Genomic DNA, 21,658 nt, shown 5'->3' on the forward strand with positions numbered 1-21,658 from the left:
CTAAGCCTAAGTACTTTTAAACCACTGGGCCTGGGCATTGCTGCCTTCTTTTTATAGTCAGCATCAGCTAAGCTAGATTAAGGTTGATATCCATATAAGAAAGTTTAAAAGCCTAAGCAGGGCACAGGGATAAATAGGAAGTCAGTCTATCTTTACATTTCTTATTCTGGGGAGTTACCACCCACAGAGAAACTGTCCTTTAAGTCTGTCCTGTGTCTGAGCTTTAGATGTAGAGTCAACCTAGGACCTCAGGAGCAGGGGCCTGGTGTACTTGCCCAAAAGGTCAGGCCCTGTAGCCTTGATGGTGGCTCTGTGGGGTGATTCTCACCAGCCTGGCTGCCTTTGTTTCACCATTTTAGATATCTGTGTTGCAAATATATATGTTAATGAACTCGTTAGGTGCTGACAGTCTGTTGTGGTGTCTGACTGACTTAGTAGGGAGCTGTTGATGACTTACAGCCGGGTCCATGAGATGTGCTGAATCACCCTTTTATTTTCCCTTTGGTTAAAGCTGAAGGAACTGAAGAATCTGCAGCAACAGTACTTACAGATTAACCAAGAAATCACTGAATTACGTCCACTGAAGGCTCGACTTCAGGAGTATCAAGATAAGACAAAAAATTTTCAGATTATGCAAGAAGAGCTAAGGCAGGAAAATCTCTCCTGGCAGCATGAGCTGCATCAGCTCAGGTATGATAGTCCTTGCTTTTTGACCCTTTTCTTTTCCATTTTTTAAAAACTTTTTATTATAAAATAATTATAGTTTTATAAGAAGTTTCAAGAATAATACAGAGAGCTCCTGTGTACTTTCACCCAGTTTCCACCAATGTTAACATTTTACATTACTATAGTATACCAAAATCAGGAAATGACATGGGTGCAATTCAAAGACCTTTTTCAGATGAATCAAATTTACCTTCACTCAAGTGTGTGTGTGTGTGTGTGTGTGTGTCTGTGTCTGTGTGTAGTTCTGTGCAGCTTTATCATATGTGTAAATACATGTAATCATCATGACAACCAAGATATACAAGTGCTCCATTACCACAAAAAATGTCCCTTGTGCTACTAATTCATAGTCATAGTCTTCCCCCCATGTCACCATCCCTAACTCTGACAACCACTAATCTGTTCTCCATCTCTATCATTTTGCCATTTTTGAGAATTTTTTTTAAGTTTTTATTTAAATTCCAGTTAGTTAAGATACAGTGTTTTAAGTGGAATCCTACAGTATGTAACCTTTTGAAGTTAGCTTTATTCACACATCATAATGCCCTTGAGGTCCATCAACATTGTTCATGTATCAATAGTTCATTCTTTTTTATTGTTAAGTAATATTCCATGGTATGAGTGTATTGCTTTAGCCATTCACCCATGAGTGTTAGTTATGATTTTTAGCTATTATTAATAAAGCGGCTATAAACATTTGTGTATAGGTTTGTATGTGGACAATAAGTTTCCATTTCTCTGAGATGTTTGTCCAGGAGTACAAATGCTAGGTTGTGTGGTAAGTGTTTAGTTTTTCAAGAAACTGTAAAATTATATTCAAGAATGACTGTACCAGGGGCGCCTGGGTGGCTCAGTCATTAAGCATCTGCCTTCAGCTCAGGGCGTGATGCTGGCATTCTGGGATCGAGCCCCACGTCAGGTTCTTCCGCTGGGAGCCTGCTTCTTCCTCTCCCACTCCTCCTGCTTGTGTTCCCTCTCTCGCTGGCTCTCTCTGTCAAATGAATAAATAAATCTTAAAAAAAAAAAAAAAAAAGAATGTACCATTTTATATTCCTACCAGCAATATATGAGTGATCCAGTTTCAATATCAAATGCTATATCCTTGTCAGCGTTTGATATTTTAACTGTATTTTAATTTTTTAATAGGTGTGTCATGCTGTCCCAGTGTGGTTTTAATTTGCATAATGGCTAATGTTGAATTTTTTTATTGCTTATTGATATCCATATGTCCTTTTTGATGAAATGTTTGTTCATGTGATTTATCCATTTTTTATTTAGGTTGTTAATTTTTTTACTGTTGAGTTTTGAGGGTTCTTTATATGTCTAGGTACGAGTTCTTTGTCAAATAGGTGGCTTGCAAGTATTTTCTCCATCTGCAGTTTATCTTTTCATTCTTCTCAATAAGGTCTTTTTAATTTTGATGAAATCCAATTTAATGATTATTTTTCTCTTTATGCAGATTCGATAATTTCTGTTGTTCTATCTTAAATATTCACTGATTCTTGATTCTTTCCTTCATCACTTCCATTCTGCTATTGAGCGCATTGAGTTTGCTTTTATTTTGGGTATTGTATTTTTCAGTTCTAAAATTTCCATTCAGTTCTTTATATCTTCTATTTCTTCACTGAGGTTTTCTCTATTTTTTTTAATTGAAAAATAGTTAACATACAGTGTTACATAAGTTTCATCTGTACAACATAATGATTCAGCAATTGTATGCATTATGCAGTGCCTACCACAATAAGTGTAGTTACCATCTGTCACCATACAAAGTAATTACAATATTATTGATTACATTTCCTGTGGTGAACTTTTCATTCCTGTGATTGATTTATTTTATAACTGAAAGTTTGTACCTCTTAATCCTCTCACCTGTTTTGCCCATCCTCCCACCTCCTCTCCTCTGTCAGTCACCAATTTGTTCTCTGTACTTGAGTCCACTTCTTTTTTTGTTTGTTGTTTTTCAGATTTTACATAGAAGTGAAATCATATGGTATTTGTCTTTTTCTGACTTATTTCACTTAGCATAATACCTTCTAGGCCCATCCATGTTGTTGTGAATGGCAAAATTTCTTTCTTTTTTTAGTTGAGTAATATTTCTGTGTGTGTGCATGTCTGTATGTGTACACCAGATCTTCTTTATCCATTCATCTATCAGTGAACATTTGAGTTGCTTCTATATCTTGGCTACTATAAATCATGCTTCAGTGAACATAAGGATGCATATATCTTTTTGAATTAGTGTTTGATTTTCTTTGGGAAAATACCCAGTAGTGGAATTAGTGGGTTGTATGGTATTCTATTTTTAATTTTTTGAGGAACCTTCATACTGTTTTCCATAGTGGCTGCACCAATTTACATTACCAGCAATAGTGTATGAGGATTCCTTTTTCTCCACATCTCACCAACACTTACTATTTCTTGTCTTTATGATTCTGACTGCTGTGGGGTGTCTTATTGTGGTTTTGATTCGCATTTCTCTGAAGATTATAATGCTGAACATTTTCATGTGTATGTTGTCTATCTGTGTATCTTTTTTGGAGAAATGTGAAGCTTTCTCTGTTTTTGTTTGTTTCCAGTGTGTTAGCAATTGCTGTTGAAGCATTTTTGTGGTGGCTGCTTTAATCCTTATATAATTCTATAACAGATGTAATTCAACATCTCTGTCATTTCAGTGTTGTAATCTGTTGATTTTCTTTTCTCGATCAAGTCATAACTTCCTGGCTTTTAGTATGATGAGTGATTTTCAGTTGTATCCTGAACATTTTGGAGATTATAAGACTCTCGATCTTATTTAAATCCTTAGCTTTAGTAGGCTTCCACTGATACTTTACTGCTGGATGGTGGGTGAAGTCCAGTGGGCTTCCTACTCAGCCTTCATTGATACCATAGGAGAGGAGGTGCCTTGATACTGCCAGGAAGAGGCAGAAGTCCAGGCTCCCCACCTGTACTCCACTGACACTGCATTTGAGGGGGAAGCAGGGCCTCATTACTGTTAGGTGAGAGCAGAAGTCCAAGCTCCATACATGGACTCCATTGATACCACTGGGGGGTTGTGGAGAAAGCATTTCATTATCACTGGGTCATGGTGAAAGTCCAGGGGCCCCACTCAATCCTCACTGATACTGTAGGAGGGTGGTTGAGGAGGGGTACCTTGTTACTCCTGGGTAGTGCCCAAAGTCCAAACTTCCCCGTTGGCCTCTTCTGATAATACGTCTGCAGGGACAGGGAGGAATGCTTTGTTACCTTGTTATAGGTGGAGGTAGATGTCCAGGCCCCACATGTTGTCTCCATTGACCCTACAGTGGGGTGTGGGTGGGAGCGATCAGAGTCACCTCTTTTCCACTGGGTGGTGGTGACAGTCCATGTACACTCTTGGTCTTTTCTGACACCACTCCAACTAAGCAACACCTAGTTATCTCCAAGCAAGGATGTAAGTGTAGTTTTCCACTAGGATTTTATTGTTTGGGGCGGGGGGAGGGTGCTGTGGTTTTTCCATAATGTTCATCTAGAACAGAGTGATTATTGTCATTAATATTTCTGTCTCACTAGGCTTCCCATTCCTGGTCTTTTGGCAAGCGGGAGCAGACTTTTTTTGGCACGCATTGGTTTTTGGATCTTTCTTCACCCAATTTGGGATATCTAAAATTCAAAAAGAAAAACCAACAAATTCACTGTCTTGTCATTTCTCATGTCCTATGGTCCCTAGTTGGTCCAACTTCTTCTCTCCCTCTTTCTAAGTCTTCCTGTGTTTGTTTTTATACATAATTCCCAGAGTTTTTATCTATACTTAGTGGAAGAAATAAAGAGATACACAGGTATTCCATACTGTCTGGATCCAGAAATCCAAGCCCTTTTCTTTTAAAGACAAATAATAGCACTATATGGTATTATTAGAGCAGAAAAAATAAAATAGGAAGTGTAATTCTTGTTTTTTTATTTTTTAAATAAAATTGAAGTTTATTTCCTTCTGATATGAAAAAGTCTGGAGGAGGATAGTCTGGAGGAAGATGGTGTAATAGCTCCACAGCTCCTCTTTCTGCTCTACTATCAGCATGTTGCTTTTACCTCCTGCTCCAGGATGGTTGCTGGAGTGTTACCTGTTATATGGACATTCTACACAGAAGGAAAGAGAAATATAGGAGAAGATCACGACCCTTTTCTTTTAAGGAGACTTACTAGATGTTTCCACTTAGGATACGATCCTACTTAGGTCTCATTAGAAGAACTTAGTCACATACATCTAGCTACCAGGGGGGAGGCTGAGAAATCTGTCTTTATATAAACAGGCAGTGTGCCCAGGTTTAAAAACCAAGGTTCTGTTATTAAGGAGGAAGGGAGAAGAATGAATATGAGTATTGAAGAAGACTTTTAACACTCTCTGCCACCTGGTCTCTCAGTTCAATGACCTTTCCACTCCAGTGATGTTTTTTTTTAATTTCAATGTTTCTACCAAATTTGATTCAAAAAGAAAAGGCAAAGAATAAACGCTTAACAGTATGTAAAAACAGGTCCTATTGTTACAGCCTCACTGTTGGGACTTTATTGCTGTTTCAAACCCAAAACTTTCAAGGTTTGGTATAAAAAGGAGAATCTCTATGTTGGAAAGTGCTGCTGACCAAGCAGCACCTGCTTTGTCTCACCTGCTGCTACAGGGCAACCATAGGCAAGTGCATACAGAGAATACATGTGGAGTCTAGATTCCTCTCCCGCTTACAGAGGGGCTACCATGATGACAGATATCAATGTAATAAAATAATTATTGTAACATCCCTAAGACAGCTCTTTAATGTGCAGACACAAGTGATTTGTTCCTTCGTTGATCTTAGATGACATGCATTTCAAAATCAACCTTAAGCCAAATTTTTGGAGCAAAGCACTTTTTAGAATTTGATGATTTAAATTTTGTGCAATAAAATTACATCCAAAAAAATTTTCATATTTAACATCTTTATGGACTTTCTTGTAAGTGAAAATATATCAAACCTATTCCATGGAGTCAACAGCTTCCCTAGATAATATAAGTACACATTTTTAACCAAATGGTGATTGCAGGGAAGATTTAAAAAACGGAATTTTTGCTCTCTGGGAATACAGATTTCTTCTGTTTATTCTTTCTGGAATTGAACCTCAAGAAAAAAAGATGAATTGCTCCCTTTCAGCTTTATCTCCGGCCCCCCTTGCCCAGGGAATAGCTACCCCAACTTTATTCTGTTAGAATCTTTTAGAATCAGTTCATCATCAAGAGATCAGGGTTTCAGTGTGTCTTCCTCCAGGTGCATATTAATATTGACCATTGAATTTACAGACCTCCAAAGGTGACTGGAACCACATGGGAGCATCACCTTGATGTCTCCCCTATTATCTCCAGGTCACCTGGAACTACAAATATATTAAGTGTCCGGTTACCAGTATAAGCCTAAGAAGAGCTGCAAAGCTCTAAAGGCTTAATGTTGACACCTATTCCTCCTTAAATTTCCTCAAAGGGCATTCAGAAAGGATACTTTCTGTAGAGTTGACTCTTAGAGAAGAGAAAAAAATGATTTCTGGTGTATTGATTTTTTTCCCCCTCCCTCTCTCCCCGTTTACCTTTCTCTAAGCTTTTCTCTCTTTACCTCTACGTGTGAGCAATATTGAAGAAAAGTAAAATTATATTTCAAGTGAATGTGAGTAAATTAGGGGAAGGAAAGGAAGATATTTTACTTCACCTTGAGAAGGAAGAAGAAAATGAGGACACAGGTTTGATTCCCTGACTTTAAGACTAATTTCTTTAGCTGAATATCTTCAGGACCTGTGCCTGCTCTTGATCTACTTGGGGGAAATTAGCTTTTCAAACATGAAAAAGCTGGAACATCTTGTTCAGGCTTCTATTAGGCTCAGGATTGGCTTATTAGGAGAGCCTGGATTTATACCACAACCTTGGTCTTCCCCTTGTGGCTACTGGTTTGCTTATTCTGTTCTGGTTCCTGTGCTGTCTTACACAAGGCATAAGTGAGGTATTTCCCTGTTATGGCTGAGTTCTATGAAGTATCAGCTTTGTTCCTTAGGCCCTACTCTCCACTGAGCATCTCTTTCTACACCATGACCACCTTCCAGAAAAATGGCATCTTGAAGCTTTTTATGGAAGATTATGATCTTTCTTCTGCATTCCACTCTTAAATTGTTCTCTGTCATTTTTCACAGATATCAAAGGAAGTGTTAAAAATCCGGTGCCTTTTACATGTAGTGGCCTTGTAATAAAATTTTATTTTAGTTTCTAAGTTTGGGCTCTGCCTTTTTGAAAAAAGTTTTGACTATAATCCAACTCATTTTTAGCAAAGCAGGTTTATTTCATAACAGGTATGAGCCATTTAGAAAAGAAGGAACCATTTTGCCTTACTTCTAGAGTAAAAGACAAAAAAGTCAGATGCAGTTCAAACAAAACCTTGTGCTATTGGATAAAATAGAGACATGGGTACTATTTCAAAGTGAAGAGGTGCTGCAGGAATTTGGTTACAACCCTAATGAGTACTTTTAGACAGTATAGAGAGAAGTAGAACTAAAGAACGTGCCAGAGGCACAGGTTTTGCTAGTGCTACAAAAAATGAGCTGGGGTCAAACAGAAACCCCCCTCTTGGCCAAATTTGGGGAGTAAATAGAAATAGCAGCAGCTCATATTTGTTGGGTGTTTTGATATGACAGGCTCTGTGTTTAGTGCATGACATATGGTGTCTCATTTAATCCTTAGAATAATCCTAAGGAATAGTTTTTTCCCATGTTACCAGTGAGGTGCCGAGAGATTAAGAAACTTTACTCAGGGTCTGATGCCTAGTTTATGATAGAACCAGCGTTTGAACCCAGTTCCTTCAAGACTCTACAGTTGCTCTGGGTAGCATTGCATTTTCATAACTACGATGTTAGTCTGCATCTGGCACTACCTTTCTGAAGAATTACAGTGGTTTTCCACTGCTTACAGAATAACGTTTATCTAGCATGCTACTCGGTGCCCCACATGATCCAGCCTCACTTCTCCATCCCCATTTCTTACCCTGTCCACTTTATATACTGTCTGCTACAATTCCAAAATTCAGTATGTATGTGTGTATATATGTTCATTTTTTGTGACTTTTGTTTAGTATGTTCACAGAACCTGGAATGCTTTTGTGTGAAATCATCCTCAGCCCTGCCAGTTGAAATCCTTTTATTAGTTCAGCTTCATCATCTGGCTCTACAGTTCAATTTATAATATAATTTTTGCTCTGGTGATATATTTTCTTTACCACTTCTCTACAGCCCATAATACTGTGTTGGATATGTAATTATTCATGCGTGTCTCACAAGTATTTTTTTGCCTGAATATTTTACATGTTTTGTAGGATGGAAAAGAGCTCCTGGGAAGCCCAGGAGAGGAGAATGAAGGAGCAGTACCTTATAGCTATCTCAGATAAAGATCAGCAGCTCAGTCATCTGCAGAATCTTATGAGGGAATTGAGATCTCCTCCCTCCCAGACTGAGGCCCTCAAAGTACAGTACCAAAGACAGGTGAGTAATTTCAGTGCTCATTGCTACTCAGAGGTAACCACCACCCAGGAAGCATCAGCTTCCTACAAGCCAAATGCCCATCTGCTGCTCTTAGGCAGGCTGTCTTGTGACCTCCTATGAGGTGGACAGAGTTCATGGAGGGAAGGAATTAAGCATGAACAGCATTAGGAGGGAACTTCATCAGTGTTTGTACTCTGGCAGGCATCCCCGGAGACATCAGCATCCCTAGGTGGATCACAAAACCTAGTTTATGAGACAGACGTTCTTAGGACTCAGCTCAATGACAGCCTAAAGGAAATTCACCAAAAAGAATTAAGAATTCAGCAACTAAACAGCAAGGTAAGTGTTTCCTGCTAGACTGGAATTCAGTTTCTTATTTCTGTGACCAGAAGCCAGGAGGTAAGTAGAAGTTGATTAAGCCTAGGTTCTAGCTGTAGCGTATCTCAGGATACAGAAGATTTACTTTTCTTGGAGTCTGGGTTGCTTACCCCAAGGCACTGGACACAGGGCCATTTCTTTTTCCTCATCCTTGGAGCATCCTTGGGAATGATTTGGAGAAATCTGTTCAATAAGAATCTAAAAAATCCAACTCTTTTAGGAAGCCTTGCTCCCCAGCATTGTCTCCCTATCTCTTCCCGTTGTTGGTAATATTAAGGTATCTCCCCACAAATCCTCCAACACCTTCCTCTCTGTTTCTCACCAGTGTGCAACAGGAAAATGTCTCAGGAAGGAAGAAGGAAACTTTTCAGAAGTGATTAGATAGCAGGGATAGGGTCACAGGGTGATGGGTATTGAGGAGGGCATGTGTTGTGATGAGCACTGGGTGTTATACTTAACCAATGAATGATTGAACACTATATCAAAAACTGTGTACTATACAGTGGCTAACTGAACATAAAAAAAAGATAGCAGAGTTAGAGGTGAGAGGTCTGCTCTTCATTCCATTTCATTTGTAGGCTTCCTCATTAGTGTTTAATGTTCTGGAACTAAAGAAGCCAGCTTTTTCCCAAACCTCAGCCACACCAGTCCACACACTCTAAGGAAGCATACTGGGATAGATGAATGTATTTCTTTTTTTTCTTTTTTTTAATTTTTAATTTTTAAATTTTTAAAAAAAATTTATAAGATTTTTAAAAATATTTTTTATTTATTTGTGACAGAAAGAGAGGGCACACAAGCAGGGGGAGCAGTAGGCAGAGGGATAAGCAGACTCCCCACTGAGCAAGGAGCCCAATGTGAGACTCAGTCCCAGGACCCTGGGATCATGACCTGAGCTGAAGGGAGATGTTTAACCAACTGAGCAACCCAGGCGTCCCTTAATTTTTTTATTTTTAATGTTTGTTTTTTTAATTTAAATTCAGTTAACCAACACATAGTATGTATTAGTTTCAGATGTAGTGTTCAGCAATTCACCAGTTGTGTATAACACCCCTGGGATGTATTTCTGTAGGGAAAAGCCACCTTGCCATCTGGTCCCTAGAGCCAGTCTCACCAAGACAAGATTAAAGAAAATCATTCTGGAATGCCTTCTCATATCTCTCTTCTCTCTCATTCATTCTCTGGCTTCTCTTCCTCCTTCATCTGCCTCTCCTCCCCGCCCCCCCCCCCCGCCCCACCACCACTTATGAATCATTATACTCCTGTTGCTTTCTGACTATTACAGTTTTCTTGAGTGGCACCTCCCTAGTTCTGCCTTCTTCAGAGGCATCCAGCTAGGTAGTTCATGTTAGAATTAGAAGGGTTTTAAGAGATCATTTTGACTCTAGAGTACAAAGATTGGCTGTTAGGAGACCTGTGAATATCCAGATTGGTGTGTGTATGGATAGTTAGGTGATATCACAGATAGGGAAACTGAGGCCCAGAGGTATTAAGTAATTTGCCTAGGATGTTAGGAGGAGGTCATTCTGAGATAAATATGATAACGTATGTGGAAAAGCATAGTACCTAGCTTATGTAGAAGGTATTGATTAGATGTTAAATTCAATTGACATTCGATGTTAATTGACATTGAAGTATCAGGGACTGATAAGACTATTAACTTTTTTTTTTTTTAATTTTTTATTATATTATGTTAGTCACCATACAGTACATCCCTGGTTTCTGATGTAAAGTTGGATGATTCATTAGTTGCGTATAACACCCAGTGCACCATGCAATACGTGCCCTCCTTACTACCCATCACCAGCCTATCCCATTCCCCTACCCCCCTCCCCTCTGAGGCCCTCAGTTTGTTTCTCATAGTCCATAGTCTCTCATGTTTCATTCCCCCTTCTGATTACCCCCCTTTCTTTATCCCTTTCTTCCCCTACCGATCATCCTAGTTCTTATGTTCCATAGATGAGAGAAATCATATGATAGTTGTCTTTCTCTGCTTGACTTATTTCACTTAGCATTATCTCCTCCAGTGCCGTCCATGTTGTAGCAAATGTTGAGAACTCGTTCTTTCTGATAGCTGAGTAATATTCCATTGTATATATGGACCACAACTTCTTAATCCAGTCATCTGTTGAAGGGCATCTCGGCTCCTTCCACGATTTAGCTATTGTGGACAATGCTGCTATGAACATTGGGGTGCATATGGCCCTTCTCTTCACTACGTCTGTATCTTTGGGGTAAACACCCAGTAGTGCAATGGCTGGATCATAGGGTAGCTCAATTTTTAACTTTTTAAGGGACCTCCACACTGTTTTCCAGAGTGGCTGTACCAACTTGCATTCCCACCAACAATGTAGGAGGGATCCCCTTTCTCCACATCCTCTCCAACAATTATTGTTTCTTGCCTTGTCTATTTTTGCCATTCTAACTGGCGTAAGGTGGTATCTCAGTGTGGTTTTGATTTGAATTTCCTTGATGGCTAATGATTTTGAACATTTTTTCATGTGTCTGTTAGCCATTTGTATGTCTTCATTGGAAAAGTGTCTGTTCATATCTTCTGCCCATTTTTTGATTTGTTTATTTGTTTCTTGAATATTGAGTTTGAGAAGTTCTTTGTAGATCTTGGATACCAGTCCTTTATCTGTAGTGTCATTTGCAAATATATTCTCCCATTCTGTGGGCTGCCTTTTAGTTTTTCTGACTGTTTCCTTGGCTGTGCAGAAGCTTTTAATCTTGATGAAGTCCCATAAATTCATTTTATCTTTTGTTTCTCTTGCCTTTGGGGATGTGTCATGAAAAAGGTTGCTTTGGCCGATGTCGTAGAGGTTGCTGCCTATGTTCTCCTCTAGAATTTTGATGGATTCCTGTCTCACATCGAGGTCTTTCATCCATTTGGAGTTTATTTTTGTGTATGGTGTGAGATAGTGGTCAAGTTTCATTCTTTTGCATGTAGCTGTCCAATTTTCCCAGCACCATTTATTGAAGAGACTGTCTTTTTCCCACCGGATGTTTTTTCCTGCTTTATCAAAGATTAGTTGCCCAAAGAGCTGAGGGTCCATTTCTGGGCTCTCTATTCTGTTCCATTGGTCTATGTGTCTGTTTTTGTGCCAGTACCATGCTGTCTTTGCATTTTTAAAAAATAAGTTGGTTGATCCAAATGAATGGGTAAAACTGTAGACCCTTTACTGGGGTAATTGGGAGTATTCAAGGGGCTCCAGAGCAGCTGCTATCCAGTTCTCATTCTTTCCATAAATTAGATTCCATGTCAACTGTTACATTTGCTCTCCTGAAAATCACTGTAAATTACTCTGGGCATTTGTCTTTCTAGGACAGTATTTTAACCTGAGATTTAGGACTGTTAGTAGATGATGAGGTCATTTTAGTGGGTAGCAACTAAAAAATTTTAATGTAAATTTTTTATTGAAGTAAAATATGTAAAAAGCATGCAGATCATAAATATAGCACACCTATGTAACCGGCACCCAGATCAAGGATCAGAACATATCAGAACTCCAGAAGTCCCTCGTGTCCTTTTCTGTTTATTACCACACCCTTAGAACTATAGATACATGGAATCATATCTTCTCTCTTATGTTACTTCATTTATTTTGTGAGATTCATCTGTGTTGTTGTAGATAGTATGATTTTTCCATTCTCATGCTATATAGCATTGCATTGTAGGCATATACCATAGTTTATTCTGCTGTTAAAGGACTTTGGGGTTTTTCCAGTTTGGGGCTATTGCAAGTAGTGCTTTTTACAAAACAAAATAAAAGAGATTAGAAATATGTAGGAATTATGTAATATATAGTAAAGAGTCTATCTTGTTTTGAGACACTTTAGTTTCACTTATATATATTTACATACTAGGTTCTGGGTCATAGTCAAAGTTATGTTTTCTTTAACAGCTTTATTGAGATATACTTCATATATCACTTAATCAAAGTATGAGAAATACTACTCTGGGTTACTGTCATTCTGGGTGAGAAAGAGTTCTTCCTTTAGAAATCAACTGTAGGGGTGCCTGGGTAGCGCAGTCGTTAAGCGTCTGCCTTCTGCTCAGGGCGTGATCCCAGCGTTCCGGGATCAAGTCCCACATCGGGCTCCTCCACTGGGAGCCTGCTTCTTCCTCTCCCACTCCCCTGCTGTGTTCTCTCTCTCGCTGGCTGTCTCTCTGTCACATAAATAAATAAAATCTTTAAAAAAAAAAAAAAGAAAAATCAACTGTAAAGAGGCATCTCTATCCCTAGTGTCATTCATTCATTCATTCATTCATTCATTCATTCATTCATCAAGCAAATAACTATTATTTGCCTTCTATTAGCTTGGCCATGTTAGAATACACAGTGGCCCCTCATGGAGCATATCATAATCTGATGAGCTTGGAGCCTCACTCTAGGAGGGTTCCAGCTAACTAGGAGAATTGCTTCTTGGGCCCTAGAATGGAATTGTAGTAGACGGGCTATCAGCATAGAATGCTCCTCTCCAAGCCCTAATTCTTTCCATGGATACTCAGGCTTTGTATATGTTTCTGCCAGCATGATTGAATGTTTGTATGTAATGCAAACTTAAAAACTTGTAACCTAAAACCTAAAGACAGGAGAGGAATGACTATTGATATAATGTCGTCTAGATTATCCCCTCCTATTCTGTTTTTATAAGCATAGATACAGTGAAGCACAGCAGCTTATGAGCTAGAACAGAGGTCAGCAAACTCTTCCTTAAAGGCCCAATGGTAAATATTTTCAGTCTGTAGGCTACGCCACCTGTTACCACTGTTCAGCTCTGTGGTTGTGTCACAAAAGTAGCCGCAGATGGTACATAAACAGAGCGGTCATACTCCAATAAAACCTTATTTACAAGATAAAGCAGTAGACCCTGGATCATAGTTTGCCAACACCTAAACTATAGGGATCTATGTCTAATCTTAAATAGAATAACGCAAACAGTATAAAAGGTGGTTTTTATGAGGGTGGCTTATAAGCAATTAGATTTCTCCAGTTAAGAGGGTTTTGCTTCCAATAAGCTTTACAGATCTATCCTTTCTCCTCTAGATTTGTGAAAGAAAAAAAGTGTTGTGTTTTTCAATACTGAGAGATTGGGTTTTTGTTTTGGGGTTGTTTGTTTTTGTTTTTTTGGTACCATTTGGTGGCCAGGAAAATTAACTTCTTTTGTTAGGAGATCTTATTACTCTCTATCTCAGAACCCAGTAGTTGTCATTGTACCCAGTAGTTGTCATCTACCCCGTCTTCAGATTAGTATTGCTTCTCAAACATTTATATTCTTTTCTTTACTAACTGCTCCTACTCACCCCAAAACCCATAACCTGCTTCACTTCCCTTTCTGAACCCTCAGTCGGGATGCCATCATGTAGGTAGAGTTCTAGACTTGGAATGAAGAACTATACTTGAGCCCTGGTCTGTCATCTGTTAGCCACATGATGTTGGGCAAGTCACTGCTCATTTCTTTTCTGTTTGTCATTTGTTTTGTTTGCTCTTCAGAGGTAAGGTTATTCATTGTGATTTTCCTTCTGGCTGTGCAAATATTTTTGTTATACCATGTGGATTTCTTTTTTTTTTCCTTTAAAAATTTTATTTATTTACTTGAGTGAGAACAACAGTGAGAGAGAGTACGAGCAGGGGGGAGGGGTGGAGGGAGAGGGAGAAACAGACTCCCCAGGGAGAGCAGGGAGCCCGATGCCCCAGGACCCTGAGTTGAAGGGAGATGCTTCACCCCCTGAGCCACCCAGGTGCCCCCATGGGTATTTCTTATTCTAGTTTTCTGTATGCATCAAATGTCCTTCCCAGTCAGTCAGAGTATGTCTAGAAAAATGTATCTTCTCCTCTCTGAACATTGAGTCAACTTTTTTTTTAATTCTGGGAAACAAACTGAGGGCTTCAGAGGGGAGGGGGTGGGGGAATGGGATAGGCTGGTGATGGGTAGTAAGGAGGGCATGTATTGCGTGGTGCACTGGGTGTTATACGCAAGTAATGAATCATGAAACTTTACATCAAAAACCAGGGATGTACTGTATGGTGACTAACATAATAAAAAAATATTATTAAAAAAATTTAAATTCAGGTTAGTGAACATGTAGTATATTATTTGTTTCAGAGGTGGAATTTAGTGATTCATCACTAGTTGCGTTTAACACCCAGTGCTCATTACATCAATGCCCTTCTTAATGCCCATCACCCAGTTACCCCATCCCACCACCCATCTCCCCTCTAGCAATCCACATCAACTTTTTTACACAAATATTAACCCAGAATACTCAGGAAAAGATTGAATATGCTTCCAGTTACACCAGTTTCCCTTCACATAATGCATACAGTCCTACAGTAGGTACTTCGGAGAGACATCTCTATGGTTGTTAATGTTTCCAGATGTTAATCATAACTAGAACTTGAAACTTGACAGCCTGCAGTGAGGTATTAGAATTCTAGTTCCAGGGGACTGAATTCAAATCACTGGATAGGAGCTAGAGTGGGTAAATTTTTTGCTCGATATAAAAATAACCTGTTTTTGACGTGGTGAAGAATGGCTTGGGCTGCTTCATCAGGAGGTGAACACCCTGGTGCTAGACATGTTACTCAGGTACTAGAGGAAGGTCCTGCTTTGAGCGACTACAATCCACATGTGAGAGTGCGTGCTGCACCCGGTGTAGTTTCTTACCTGTACACAGGCAATTTAGGATTTCTTCTGTTTCCCCCCCACCACACATTACAATTTCTTTTTCTACTTTCCTGGTAACTTGTAACTCTCTATAGCATTGAAGAGTGTGTCCAGTACTATGGTTGTACAAATTTCTAGGTGACAGCTCTATCTCATATTGAGTTCTAAGGATGACAGTCGTTTGTTAGTAATTTCATCTTGGACCCACACTGCTGTCTTTCTTCTCTTACATACCTAGGATAGTTTATACTCTCGGATTGCTTATGGGGTCCTGCTTTATGGTTTCCCAGTCAATGTATTAGGCACCACAAATAAAGTCTCCTAGTACTCCTCTAGAATTGTTTTCCTTTTCAGTTGAAAAATTCTGAGTTTCCCCACTTTGAAGGAACACACAATGCTGTTACCATTATTGAAGTAAAGGTCTTACATTAAAAACAATTAGAACTTTGAAACTTCAGAGACTCTTCCTAAGCACTGCTTGTCATGAAACAGATGGTGTTCACCCTCTCCTCTGTTTCAGTTCTCTCAACTGCTTGAAGAGAAAAATACCCTTTCAGTTCAGCTCTCCGATACCAGTCAGAGTCTTCGTGAGAACCAGCAGCACTACACTGACCTTTTTAATCACTGCGCAGTCTTGGAGAAGCAGGTCCAGGAGCTGCAAGCGGTGAGCAAGAAGGCGGCGAGAGGCTGGGAAGAGGGTTAGGAAATTAAGCGCAGATGGTGAAACATAAAGAGCAGCATGGAAGAGGCTGGTGCTGTAGGCTGAAGATTAATTAGGTGTGATGGAGAAAAGTCAGAGGAGGAGAGTGTTTGCTGAGTTGGGAATAAGGCCTAGAAAAATCAGAGTGAAGGGATGAGAAGGGAAAACATCAGTGAAATGGTGGGAGAGAAATCAAAAAATGAATGGGAAACAGTGATGACTGAGGCTTTTGGAACTCTGACACTAGGACTGTGGATTTTGCTTCAAGAAATAAGAAAGCCGTAGGAAGATTTGGCCCTGAGAAACGAAATAGGTGGGGCTGTCGAGCAGGAGCGCACTACTGACGCGGAGGTGGGAGTGAGAATTGGTGTGGAGATGAATAGGACAGGGAAGGAGGAGAAGGTTTGGGAGGGGGAGTCAAACGAGGGAAGGATCAGAGTAGCTTCTGGAAAATCCATGAGCCTCTGCTAGAAGAAAGCCGATAAGCTTTTAAGTGGTCAGCCTTTCAACTTTTAGGAGGAGGGATTAAAAAATGAGAATCTGGGGAAAAAATCTAATCCAGAGTTTCAGGTAGGAGATTAATCTCCTAGAGCAGAAGATTCTCACTTCTGACTCTGCACTTGAAGAGGATGACCAGTGGAGCTGTTCCTCTCCGAGGTGGCTCATTCACTCTGGTGTTCAGTGTGTTCTCATTTTGCCCACGCAGTTTCTTAAGTGCTTTCATCACTGAATTACTAAACTTATTCTTCTAGGGGCCACTGAATATAGATGTTGCTCCAGGAGCTCCCCAGGAAAAGAGTGGAGCTCACGGGAAGAGTGATCCTGAAGAACTAAGGGAGCAACAGCCCAGGTGGGGGAGCAGCCCATAGCCCTAGTGTGCACTGTGTGTACAGAAACGGGCAGTCATCTCGTGGACCAGGGGCCCAGTGTGTGGATTTAATATGTCTTCTTATTGGCCTCACAGGACTGATGTGAGGATTAAATAGTAACAGTTTAATAAATTTGTAAGGTTGAAAAGTTTGTAAAACAAAAGCAGCACACCAGCATGTACACGCGCACACACACACAGACACAGACACACACCCACCACTAATCCTATGGTATTCAAATGAAAGATATGCAGTCAATCCCTAAAATCTCTTAAGGCATATTCTGCAGCTTCTTTCAACAACTATGCTTTTAAAATGTTCCTTTTTTAAAATTCTTTTCCTTTTTCAATTTTTTGTGTTTGTACAAACTTTTAGACATTTTCCTGCTTTATAACCTTATGAAGACTTTGAATCCCTTGTATCAGCAACTGTGTTCTGCATCTACTGATGCTGTTTTTGTCCTTTCATTTTAAGCTTTTCAGAAGCCCAGCAGCAGCTGTGCAACACTAAACAAGAGATGAACGAACTGAGGAAGCTGCTGGAAGAAGAACGAGACCAAAGAGTGGCCGCTGAGACTGCCCTTTCCGTGGCCGAGGAGCAGATCCAGCGGTAAAGGGCTGTGGGACATAGCCTCTGTTCACTTCTGATCCTTTCTGATTACACCGTGTACATTTCAGTGGCCAGGCTTGGGAGTCCTTGGGATCTGACTCCCATCTTGAGATGGGTGCTGCAGTGAGTTTGGGGTCAAGACAAGCCACATTAATCCAAGCTTAGCCCCTCCACGATGTCGTCTTTGGCCCTGGTGCAGAATGCAAGTTTAGGTAGCTGATCACGTGCTGCCTGCCTGGGCCCTGTACTGCCATTCTCATGTTAGAGCTTCATTCACATGTGCTCTGTGGTGTATGTGAAACTCAGTGCACTTGTTGTTTAAAAGTAGCCAAGTATCTCCCCAACATTTACAGGCATTTCATTTGTCCTTGGCCTAGCCTACAGAAGTTGACATACTGACCCACGTCCTGCCAGACTGTGCTGTCCCAGGTCACGGCTGCCCCCAAAAAGCTTACCATCTGGAGGAACAGACACAGAAGGTGCACTGTGTAGTCAGCCTGGCTCTCAGACGGAAACTGGCAGGATGGAGCGAGGCTGGGCTCCCTCAGTTTCTCCTTCCAGACTCACAAATCAGATTAAAGTGTTCTTTGTCGCCAGGAGAAAACTCTGTGACCTGCAAAGAGAGGTCAGGAGTGTTAGGCTAATGGACATCCCTTCATATTGGAGGAGTGAAGAGTTCCATCATCCCCAGCACAATTAAAAAGTGCATCCCTACAGGCCGATGTTTGATCAGATGGGCTGTGTTACTGCAGCCCCTTTGATGCAGTTCATGTTTTTGTGAGAAAACGATTGAGTGGATAAAGGTAGCTTCTTCATTAAATGGAGAAGTTCCAGTATTAAGCAAATCAGCAAAAAATGAAGAAAGTAGTAGAGGCTGCCAGTTTGGTTTAATTCTAAGAACCCCACAAAAATCTTTCTTGGACGCTTTTGCCTGTTAGCCTTTAGTAAATGAAAAAGAATTTAATGAGTTTCTCTAGTGTATTGGAAAAAAAGAACATGAGGTTTAGAGACAAACCTGGGTTTTGAATTCTGGCTTCCTCTTACTGTCCATGCCACCACGGGCAAGACATTTTACCTCTTTAAGCCTTACTTTGAAGATAGTAACACCAACCTCAAACCTGAGGATTAAATGTATGTACAGCACCCAATCCAAAATCTGATACATAGTAGGCATCCATTCCTAGTAGTTACCGTCACCGTTGCTGCTGCTGAAAGAAACTACTCGCCCACACCTGGCTTGTGTGGGGTCAGGAACTGTGGGAGCAGCCTTTGCTGCAAGTCTCTGGTGCCACATCACATGGCAAGATGATGGGGAAGACCTCACCTGAGCAGCTGCTCGTGCTGTGAACCAAGCCATGTCTCTTTTCTTTCTCAACACAGGTTGGAGCACAGTGAATGGGACTCTGCCCGGTCTCCCATCATTGGCTCCTGCGGCTCTCAGGAGCAGGCACTGTTAATAGATCTTACGAGCAGCACTTGTCGAAGGGTAAGAGCATAAAGAGCGGGGACTGTACTGTCACACAGGGCTGGCTGCATCGAGGGCAAGGGGTCAAGGAAAAGGAAGGTGGAAGTCCAGGCAGTGATGGATCTCAGAATGGAAGGATATGGAAGGTTGGAGGAACCTCGTGGAGCTGGCCAAGTGACCCTGAGGGGACTTTCTCTCAGGATGCCTCTTTCCTACAGTGTTTGGAGAAGGGAAAGGGACATATCCCTGTAGGATAAGATTCTCTGACTTTTACATTTTTCTTTCAGACCCGGAGTGGTGCTGGATGGAAGCGGGTCCTGCGTTCACTCTGTCATTCCCGGACACGAGTGCCACTGCTAGCAGCCATCTACTTCCTGATGGTTCATGTCCTGCTCATTCTATGTTTCACAGGCCATCTATAAACTGAATTCTCACCTTTTCGACCACTCCCCTCAGAACTTGGAATTCCCTCACCTCTAACATCAAAACCATCAATTCTAGTGGAGTAGTCTTCCCACTTACAGGTCCTCTCTCCAACTCTCCACAGAAAGTGCCTGCACAAACAGAGGTGGATGTGAGCCCGGGGCAGATCTGCAGGGACTGGCGAGTCTGCTTTCTCCTACTGCCCAGGGCCTGAACACTTCTGCGTAATCTGAGGAGGGCCACACAGTTGGTCGCTGAGCCCGGGATTTGTTCCGATTTTTCAGGGCCCTGATTTTTTGTGGTCCTGTGAAAAATGCTGAGGAATGTCTCTCAGCTTAGAAGATGGTTGTAATAAACCCAATAATCCGTCGTCCAGTATCATTTCAGTTGATACTTTCTTTGCCTCGTTTACCTTACATTTCCTCCTGCTTCAGAGGGAAGGCGGACCTTCCATAAACGAAGTTCTGGGGAACAGTATCTCATAGGATAGCTGAGTAGGTCCCTTGCAAAATAGGGTGGGAGCTGAAGAACTCTCCAGGGGTTTTGGCTGCCGGATCACAGGGTAGGACAGCGTTTCCTTCCCTGGCTGTTCAGACATAGCTGGAGTTAGATTTGTGGTCCTGGACTGTAAGGATAGGATCCTGTTGCATATGCTCTCGAGCCCATGTATACTGAGGTAGTAAATGGCCCATGCCTTTCCTTCATTGAAAGGAAGAACTGGCTATGGACAGTGGGAATCAGATTCTTGCCATTCCTGTGTGGTCTGGCCATGCCTCGAATGTGGGCCCTAAAGCTGTGTATGCGGAGCTAGCCCTAGATGAGACGTTGACTCCCACTGGGGGGATCCGACTGGTCTGACGACCACCCCTGGCTTCTGGAGGTACAGAGCTAACTATTCCAGTTTCTCAGCCCATAGTCATCTGAGCCCATCTCTCATCAGAGAGCTGAGGAAAGTGGAGGGTGAATACAGAGAAGACAAAATAGCTAAATCTAAGCCTGAGCATGGCAGCCAGGATTGAATTCCATTTATGCCTGTTCTCGCCTCCCCTTCCCCCACCCTTACCTGCTGGTTATTTTCTCATTATGCACATGATGTGTCCTCTGCCTGCTCTTATCACCCAAAGAAGAGAGAAAACTGGTGGACTGATTGATATGCTGTGATCCTTTGTTCTGTGGCAACCAGATCTTGGTCATAGCAACCCAGGAACTTCCTGAACAACTGTAAAATAATAAAATTATTTTCAGAATCAGAAATTGTGGTGGTACGTGTGTGAATGGCTGTATACACAGTGCTTGTGTACAAGTGCTTGCATGCTGGGGAAGGAAGGTAGCTGGGGAAGGAGGGGGCGGGCAGCCAGGAATGGATTCAGGGGTAGTAACCCATTCAGGCTTCCTTCTCCCTGGCCAGCACCAGTTAATGGCTGCATGTGACATTCTGGTCTTAGCCCCTAGACTCTAGGGTGATGAGGTGGAATGAGGAAATTCATTCTAACACCAAGCCAAACAACCTGGGCCTTAGGGCCTGAGATTCATGCTGTTTGTGCCTGGGCCTGAGAGAATGCTTATCTGTGTATATTGAAAACATTAGGCCTCTAAGGATCCCTCTGGGTGGGAGTCGGGGACAGGGAAGTCTAATAGGGTATAGCAGAATAAACATTACTGTTATTTTTTATATTAAGTCACTGCTTAGGAAAAGCTAACTTACTTTATCGAACTTACTTAACTTAGAGTAAGTGGATTGAACCAAGGTTTTCCAGCTTCAAAGCCCATGCTATTTCTATGTTGTATGCCTTGCTGTCTCATTAGAAATGAACTTGGGACATTTGCTAAGGAGAGAGGGTTTCTTGGTGTCATCTCTGATTAAGTTCTGTGGTTTCTCTAGAGAATTGTATCTGGATGGTGTGTCACAATATCTGGTCTGATCATTCCCATTTTTGACACTGAATTAGGATTCCAAATGATCTAAAAAGATCTCCCCCCCCTATGAATTTACTGTATCTTAAAATAATTCTGGTGCTGCCATAACAAGTAGGTCATGAAGTAGGAGAGACGAGTAAATACACTGCCACCGCCCCCCCACCAAACTGGCAGAGAATCCTTAAGAAGTGACTAAAGTCTTATTATTTCTAATGCAGAAATCACATTTTCTGTATCTTAGATCACTTTTATCTAGTCTCTGCTTGAGTCCATAGGGAAGTTAAAGCTGAGCTAATCAGGTCAGAACTCCACATCATCAGGGTTAGGAGAGACTAGGTCAGATACAATAACAAACACTCCCAAGTTTTAGTAGCTAAG

At 41.1% G+C, this 21,658-nt stretch overlaps 1 protein-coding gene across 7 annotated transcripts in view; it reads left to right on the forward strand.

Annotated features, from left to right (window-relative positions):
- GOLGB1 (golgin B1) overlaps positions 1–20,625 on the forward strand; it is a 97,776-nt gene extending 77,151 nt beyond the window's left edge. For 6 of the 7 annotated variants that reach the window (XM_045812719.2, XM_045812722.2, XM_087861597.1 and 3 more), the window contains 8 exons: positions 512–690; positions 8,082–8,247; positions 8,449–8,586; positions 15,818–15,961; positions 16,750–16,847; positions 17,341–17,475; positions 18,856–18,961; positions 19,228–20,625. In XM_045812719.2, the coding sequence (XP_045668675.2) occupies positions 512–690; positions 8,082–8,247; positions 8,449–8,586; positions 15,818–15,961; positions 16,750–16,847; positions 17,341–17,475; positions 18,856–18,961; positions 19,228–19,362 (1,101 nt within the window). In that variant the 3' untranslated portion in view covers positions 19,363–20,625. Of the gene's footprint in view, positions 1–511; positions 691–8,081; positions 8,248–8,448; positions 8,587–15,817; positions 15,962–16,749; positions 16,848–17,340; positions 17,476–18,855; positions 18,962–19,227 lie in introns of those variants that run through there. The other variant, XM_045812723.2, reaches the window with a different exon arrangement.
- The last annotated feature ends 1,033 nt before the right edge of the window (positions 20,626–21,658 follow it).

Source organism: Ursus americanus, chromosome 4, assembly GCF_024610735.1.
Source record: "Ursus americanus isolate L20-20 chromosome 4, mUrsAme1.1.p, whole genome shotgun sequence".
Classification (NCBI taxonomy): Eukaryota; Metazoa; Chordata; class Mammalia; order Carnivora; family Ursidae; genus Ursus; species Ursus americanus.